The sequence below is a fragment of the Drosophila kikkawai genome, chromosome 2L, assembly GCF_030179895.1.
Source record: "Drosophila kikkawai strain 14028-0561.14 chromosome 2L, DkikHiC1v2, whole genome shotgun sequence".
Taxonomy (NCBI): Eukaryota; Metazoa; Arthropoda; class Insecta; order Diptera; family Drosophilidae; genus Drosophila; species Drosophila kikkawai.
The window spans coordinates 14589202-14596973 of NC_091728.1; the positions used below are offsets into that span (position 1 = coordinate 14589202).

At 44.3% G+C, this 7772-nt stretch overlaps 2 protein-coding genes across 2 annotated transcripts; one reads left to right on the top strand and one right to left on the bottom strand.

Moving 5' to 3' along the window:
* Positions 1-15: 15 nt before the first annotated feature.
* synr (sayonara) lies at positions 16-1500 on the bottom strand. The gene is made up of 5 exons (XM_041776113.2): positions 1332-1500; positions 1000-1266; positions 518-918; positions 270-455; positions 16-202 (listed from the first exon to the last, which is right to left on the bottom strand). The coding sequence occupies exons 1-5, from the start codon at positions 1425-1427 to the stop codon at positions 16-18; spliced, it is 1137 nt and encodes a 378-aa protein (XP_041632047.1). The 5' UTR covers positions 1428-1500.
* Positions 1501-3666: 2166 nt separating this feature from the next.
* On the top strand, positions 3667-7515 carry hoe2 (hoepel2). Its single transcript, XM_017183160.2, has 7 exons — positions 3667-4316; positions 4703-5113; positions 5180-5352; positions 5425-5767; positions 5831-6219; positions 6280-6606; positions 6658-7515. The coding sequence occupies exons 1-7, from the start codon at positions 4094-4096 to the stop codon at positions 7330-7332; spliced, it is 2541 nt and encodes an 846-aa protein (XP_017038649.1). The 5' UTR covers positions 3667-4093; the 3' UTR covers positions 7333-7515.
* Positions 7516-7772: the final 257 nt, after the last annotated feature.

Below are 7772 nucleotides of genomic sequence, written 5' to 3' on the forward strand. Positions count from 1 at the left end.
TGAGCAAATTTCCTGTCATTTGCGCACTGTGGCGAAGATCTCCTCACGATGGTCTCTCAGCGTCTTGGCCAGTCCGCTCACTGTGGCCTCCGCCTTGTCGAAGTCGGAACGCAGGGTGTTGTTGAAGGTTTCATATAGCCAAGTGCAAGTCTTAGACATGTTGGCTTCGTAGCTGGTAAACACGCGGGTGGTGTGCTCATAGCTTGAAGAGATTTACAATACTATTGTGTATTGAGTATTGTGGTGAGGGTTTTGATGAGATGACTTACCGCGCCTTGTTGGCTATGTCCGTGATTAAGTAGGTATTGCAGTGCTTGACGGCCAGGACTTGGCGATGACTCAAGTACTTGAGTTCCACATGCGGCAGGGCTAGTTGAGCTGCTTCTAGGGAGACCATGGATGCATGGAGGAGGCTGCGGCAGTCCAAAGCCCACTGCAACTTTTGCTTGGGATCACTGGAAAAGGAAAAGACCTCGTCAAGTTTTACTATCTCCCTCCTGGTAACCATGACCCTTACATCATCCTGGCCAGCTGCCGCCACTGCTTCAGTGCCTGCGTCGAAGAATTTGCCGCTGCTCTGAGCAGTAACCCACAGATGCGCCACTGCTCCAGGGCACTGCCCAGCTTATCCCTCGTGTCCCTTGCCGTCTCCAATTGCTCGTCTATGCTCTCCTCCAGCCGGGTCATATAGGTCCCACCACTTATGTAGGCTATAATACCGTCCTGCTTCACATACAACTCATTCAGCTCCGCATAGCTCTCGACCAGCGTCTTCAGGCGCTGCTTGGTGTGTTCCAGCAGTTCGCCGTAGTATCGTATGCTGAGCAAATACAAAGCGGACTCGCTCAGGTTGGCAAAGAAGTCCTCGTGCATGGAAGCCTTGCGGGAATCGCCAATAACGCCCAAGTTGTAGGCAAGCTGATGGGGAAACGAAAACGGAAGTTAATAATACAGCAGGGCAAATTTCATCATATGCGTTAATGGCAGGTCGTCACTTGCCTGGGCCAGGTCCTTGGTGGGCGTGTTGGCCACAATTTGATTGCCCTGCCGGGTGCCCATTGTGTAAACCTCCTCCTGCTCAATATCGCTGGCACGACCCCTTTCCCGCAACGGAGCCACGTCCATGCCATCGAGACCGAGCATTGCCTCGTGCTTGCTCTGCAGGTGATCCACCCAGGCCTCGGCTGTGGCCATACGTGGACCAGGACAGGTGCCCTCCAGCTTGCCGATCTGCTCGTCCAGTCGCACATACTGCTCGACAATATTCTGCGGTGACCATGTGTGGTATTGATTAGGTTACAGAAGGTGCCAGAGTTTGTGGTCACAATTACCGTCACTCCGGCGGCATTCTGCCGCGATTGCATTCCCGAGCTGACCTCCGTGACGACAGGATTCGTCTGCGTCTCCATGGACGAGCCACAGCCCATCGTCCTTTCACTCAAGTTGTCTGTCCTGCGAAGTGCTGCACGAAGGTCGTTTCCCGCACAACCGGCGATGACATTTTCCGCCTCGCACCTTGCCAGGTTGCTTGTCCAGCGCTGAATGAGCTTTCGTTTCGGCCGTCATGTCCACTTATGAGGAATATTATTTTTTTGCGCGCTAACCCATTAAATGGGGCCAAACCAAAACCACCCCCGACTCCTTTTGGGGTACCTGGGTGCGGGTGGCAGCGGTGTGTCCTTTTTTATGTCAGCACGTGTGTGTCCATTAGGGTGGTACTACCGTATCTGTGATCCTATTTCTTTAGGTATTCATTTTATAGGTTTCTTGTTAAATTGATTGGCAAAATATAAAAAGTTATAAAAGCTTTTGCTTTTTAAAGATAACTACTATTTTATTTATAGATATATTTTATTATATTTTATTTCAACAATAGACCTATGTTACATTTAATGATTGAATATTTTTATTTCTATCATTCCACTAGGTAAACTTTTGTATAATAACAGCAATTCCATGATAGTATAACTCTCAATAAAAGGATTTCTAAGGTCCACTCGCAAGTGTCCTGTATGTCAACAAAAACTTGTTATTTGCTTTTCTAGCTGGTGATGCGTCCACCATAGTTTGTTGTGCTTGTGAATTGGCACACTGTGTATAGTATTTGTACTAACAAGTTAACAACAACCAGTGAAAAGGCAAAGCCGTTAACATCTGCTCATTGTTTAGCCAATGTGCAGGTCCACCTGGACGAAGGACGAACTTTGGTATGGTTTGGGGAGGTTCCCGGCAATTGGGTACTAATCGACCCAAAGCATAATCCATCAGCTTGGATAATAATCTAGATTTTGATAAATTACTAGCAAATTAGGGGAGAGCTAAATATGATGGGGAGTCCTTAGTCATAATAGAGAAGCAAATGCTCTTTAAAAATAAATCTGATAATTGCTAAAGTAATATTTTTGAAAGTTTCTCTGTTTATTTATATTTTTATATAGCCAAGTGGATCTAGAGTAAAAAAAATAGAAAATTAAAAAATAGAAATTAATTTCACCACAAACTTTAAAGTGAAATTAAAAGTTAAGGGAACCTTATTCTTATAAATCACATTTTGGCCGCCTTATATGCCCTTCTTACTATTCCCTTACCACACAGTCTTTTTCCCCATCGCTAGGTAATGCCTTTACTTCCATGGTAGTACGAGGTCAATGCAATCCCCTTGAGAATTGTTCATTAAACTTGTTCAAATGTGCCTTCCATCTTTGCCTGGTAGTGAGCTATCGTTCGGATTAGAAATGTGTGTGTGTATGGCGGGACGACATGTCGTATGAGCAATGCGGTGGCACTTTAATAAATAATAAACCGGGAAAGTGTTGACAACGGGCGTTGCAAACTTGTTGACCGATTGCTCACCCACCTTCGAGAATCAGCGAACGAGGCGAGCAAAACATGGGAATAATAACTATATAGTCCTGCGCCTGCGCTACAGACGATGAAAGAACCTCGACAAAAAATGAAAGTTTCAATATTAAAGAAATTAATTCAATTATGGAGAGCTTCGATAAAAATACATAATTAAGTCAAAAATTAATTAAATTCAATTTGGAAAGAGTTTTTGTGTTAGTTTTTATAAGATTAAAAAATCATCAAACTGAATTTCAGGTTCTTTTCAATTTCGCTTTTACCTATTTTTCTATTTGAAGCCCTCATTTAAGGATTTTATTTTAGGAAATCATTTTTTTGAACATTAAAATTTTAGTATTATCTTTTTAATATCTACCGATTTAAGTATTATTTATTTTGTATTCCACTAATATTTATCAATACAAATTATTTACAAAATATTAGTTTTTTGTTTTTAAATTTGTTATTTAATTAAAGAATTCTTGTACATTTTTTTTGTTTGTCCCTAAAAGTATACTATAACTATTACTTTCACGAACTTGTTGTCCAAGTATTTGTTTAATAATATATTTTTTTTTTTTTTTGGCATAACTTTAAACAAAATTTTATTAACGTTGATCAACCAACCTAATGGCTATAAAACGTTTGTTATGTTTAATAATAAATAGAACAAGCTTATGTAAAGCAGGTGTGAATTAAAAATAGTTCTATACTCCTTGCAGGCTCTGGAAATACTTTTTCCCAGGCTCATTTCAAGGTTGTAAAATGCACTCACTTAACATGCAATTCAGTGCATCCAAGATAAAATTGAATGGGTCGAGTAAAGACTTTTAAATTAATAATAATATGGCGTGACAGTGCCAAATGAAAAACTTGTTGATGGCAGCACAACCACTGCCACCACGCCCGGCCTTTATTTTTTGTGGTGCACCGAATGTGGCGAGCAAAACAAGGTAATCCGTGAAGAGATTATATGGCGCCTGCGCCATCCTGGAAAACGGCGACAATGGTTTCACTTTCAATATTGAAAGCAGCGACGGCGGCTGAATGGAAGCCGAAGCCCCGCAGCGGCGTAAAGATTCCGATTCCGTTCAGTCGCCTCGTGCCTCGTGTGCGGCAAAGATGTACGCTGCTGCTGTTTCTCGCATTTTCCCGTGAATAAATAAATAGAATCTGGAGAATCTCCCACGCTCCTCCTCTGCTCGCTTCTAGATTTTCGCCTTTCGCATTTCGCTGATTTTTCCGGGCCATGGGTCTGCGGGAAACGTTCCGTTTACGGCCGGATAGCCCCGGTCGGGACAAGTGCAGCATTGAGATGCGCCATCGCAGTCCAAAGGGTGGCTGCCAGCATAACCAGGTGGCCGCTGTTCAGGTCACCGAGCAATCCCTCCAGGTATGGCGTGCTTTGCCCGCCGAAATAAGACATGATCCCAGCATGGCCAGCTTTCAAATGGAGAATGAGAGGATTCATGGTGAGTCTTGAGAGGGGAAAGTTATAAGGGGAAGGTCTTAAATAAATAAATTAAATATAAAAATATAGAGTGTTAAAAATGATGCCTAATCCCTCTTATTCAGAGAGAGAGCTATTTGTCATTTCAGTCGAGCTAAACAACTGTGTCATCTCCAGAACTATTTCTTAATCAAACTCGAGTAAATATTTTTACTATTTTCCCAGTTTTCCACCCCTCCTTTTCCTCTATATTTCGAGGGCATAATCTTGATTTTTAATTGCTTTTTCCCGGTGTACATATATGTACAAAATCCATGACAGGCAAATCAATAAACTGTCAGACACTCGAGGCCACGTAGCTGAGCACTCGCTTATTAATTATTCAAACGTCCAATAATTCACTTGTAGGCTCCTCCGCTGGAGCGAGTGATGATGACGATGACGAGGAGGACTATGATGGCTACAATGAGGTGGACAAGAAAAACAATGGTGGCCTGCAGGATGAACCCGGTTCTAGCTACGCGGGCTCTGATTTCTTGGACATTAAGCATCGGCCAGGTGATGAAAATGTCACCGATGACGAGGCCACCACCCATTCCGACCATGATCCAGCCAATGGTCCTAGCAATGCCAAAACTCAGGCCAGACGGCTCCATCACAAATCGAAGCGTTCCAAAGAGCAGCGTCAACGGGACAAGCTCTGGAAGCGAGGAGGTCTGCTTATCTTCTGGCTGCTGGCCGCCGTGGTGCTCATCTCGGTGGGTGAAAAGCATCTGTTGGAGAAAACCATTGATGTGCCGCAGGGCGAGCAGGGAAAATGTGAGTTTTATAACAAATATTTTATTGAGAATATTCTTAAATAATTTTCTTTATTTCTCTAAATAGTTTTCAAGCTGCTGCAAAAACCCACTGGCGATTTTCGTCTGAAGATCCATGGAGCTTTCAGGGGGCTCTCCACGCTGGATGCCGCTGAAAATGAGACCGAGAGCTTCGGATTTCTGACTGTGCAGCCGCAGGTATCGGCTTACTTGGGCGAGAATCGCAGCAAGGTATTTCAGGTGGGTATTACCTAACACAAATGAGATTACAATCAAGAGAAATATGTTATTATATTTATATTTATCCCTTAGGACATTCTCCCAGCTTGGCGCTTGCCTCTGCTGTCTGAAGAGGAGCTGGAACGTGCTCCGGCAGTGGCCAGTAATCGCACTTACCTGATGACCGAGGAGCTGAGTGATAAACTAGCCGACAAGGACAGCGAGTTCCGTTTGCATATTTACAGTGATGTGGAGACGGATTTGGCCATTATCCTCAACTATAATCCTTTGATAGTGAATGCCAGGACTGGCAGCATCCTAGCTGGCCTGATTCTGCTGATTTTCTATGCCCTGCTGGTGTGGGAGCTCTTCGAGAGACCCTTTGTGGCCATGATCTGCTCGATTCTTTCAGTGACTGCATTAGCCTGCTTTAATGGTAGGAATTATCCTTAATTAAAACTAACAAATTACTCTATATCTTCATTATAATCTCCTTTAGATCGTCCCAATATGGATGAGATTATCCAGTGGATGGACATGGAGCTGCTTACCCTGCTCTTCTGCATGATGCTGATCATTCTGATATTGACCGAGACCGGTGTCTTTGATTACCTGGCCGTGTTTTGCTTCGAGATCTCCGGCGGAAAGATCTGGCCCATGATATATAGTCTCTGTTTGGTCACCTGCCTGGTTTCCAGTGTTCTGGATAACATGACCACTGTGCTCCTGCTCACCCCAGTGGCTATCAGGCTGTGCGAGGTAATGCAGTTAGATCCGCTGCCCGTGGTTATGGGCATTATAGTGCATGCCAATATCGGAGGAGCTCTGACACCCATTGGGGATCCCATAAGCATCATAGTCAGCACCAATCATTTTATTGTGGAGAGTGTGAGTGTAGCTAAAAATCGATCTTAAAGAAGTTATTTATTATATTGATACCATTTCCAGGACGTCACCTTCCTCACCTTTGTGGCCCACACCTTCCCAGGCGTCCTCCTGGCTGTTATCCAGAGCTGTGCCTACCTGCGCCTCTTCTACCACAATATAGATGCTTTGCGCCTCAACGAGCCCAAGGAGATGAGTGAGCTGAGGCGGGAGATCAAGGTGTGGCAGCGGGCCCTCAATGCGGTGGCCTCCTGCTCTAAGGATGCCCAGCTGGTCCGAGGCACACTTCAGGGAAAGATCAAGGCTTTAAAGAGGAACCTCCGGCGTTTGCAGAAGGGTGTGGGCTCCTCTGAGGTCTACACCCATACCCTGGATGAGCTGAAGCAGAAGGTGCGAGAAATCTCCAAGAAATAAGCATAAAAGTAACCCTATTCCTTGCAGTATCCCATCAAGAACAAGACACTGCTTTTCCAGTCTGCCGGAGCCCTCATCTTTGTCATCGTCTGCTTCTTCATCCAGTCCGTGCCGCACTGGAGAACCTTGCCACTGGGTTGGGTGGCCCTGCTGGGCGTGATCTTGCTGCTGATCATCCTAAATCGCGACGACATGGAGCACTTGATGCACCGCATTGAATGGACCACGCTGCTCTTCTTCGCTGCCATGTTCGTGATGATGGAGTGCGTGGAGCGTCTGGGCATCTTCGCCTGCATTGGCGAGCTCACCGAGCACGTGATCCTCTCGGTTAGCTTGGACCACCGCCTGGCCATGGCCATCTTTATGATCTTGTGGATGTCGGCCTTGGCCTCGTCCATTTTGGATAGCATTCCAGTGACGGCCATGATGGTGAAGCTGGTTACCTCTCTGGTAGCAAAACCATCGCTGGGCTTGCCCCTGCAGCCACTGATTTGGGCCCTCACCCTGGGAGCCTCGATGGGTGGCAACGGAACGCTGTATGGAGCATCGGCCAATGTAATTGCAGCTGGTATAGCGGAGCAGCATGGTTACAAGCTCTCTTTCACCCGATATCTGCGCACTGGGTTCCCCATGATGATGGGACAGATCACCTTGATGACGGTCTACCTGCTGGTGGCCCACATTGTCTTTGAGTGGCATTGAGATGCTCTACCTTCGGTATTTTACCTAATAATATGTTTATAAAGTATCTATAAATTATATTTATATTATGTGTATATTATCACCTCAAGTTTGTTGTTGTTTTGACCTTTTACATTCGACTCTTGGTGTGTGTTTTCTATATAAAATAAATACATATAATGATATACAAGAGCTAAGGAAAAACATATGCATTTTCCTTTGGTTTGTAAACTTTTTCGCTGGATTGAACGCAGCAAAAATCAAAAATTTTTGGAGGGGCGAACCAAGGTCGAGTGTGTTGTGTCGTGTTTTCAGTGGACTAATTTTAGAATTTATTATCTGAGGTCAAAGTGGGCGAACATTTTTTAAAAGTTTACATAAAAATAAATAGATTTTTAAGTGGAATATGAAATAAAATTTGAATATAGCTTTAAAATGTAAATATTTATTTTTCTAATTGT

Coding starts and splice junctions, on each gene's coding strand:
- synr (XM_041776113.2), bottom strand. CDS start 1,427: ATGGGCTGTGGCTCGTCCATGGAGACGCAGACGAATCCTGTCGTCACG. Junction 919..999: donor CCACCAAGGACCTGGCCCAG/GCAAGTGACGAC, acceptor TTTCCCCATCAG/CTTGCCTACAACTTGGGCGT. Junction 203..269: donor GACATAGCCAACAAGGCGCG/GTAAGTCATCTC, acceptor AATCTCTTCAAG/CTATGAGCACACCACCCGCG.
- hoe2 (XM_017183160.2), top strand. CDS start 4,094: ATGGGTCTGCGGGAAACGTTCCGTTTACGGCCGGATAGCCCCGGTCGG. Junction 4,317..4,702: donor GGAGAATGAGAGGATTCATG/GTGAGTCTTGAG, acceptor ATTCACTTGTAG/GCTCCTCCGCTGGAGCGAGT. Junction 6,220..6,279: donor ATCATTTTATTGTGGAGAGT/GTGAGTGTAGCT, acceptor TACCATTTCCAG/GACGTCACCTTCCTCACCTT.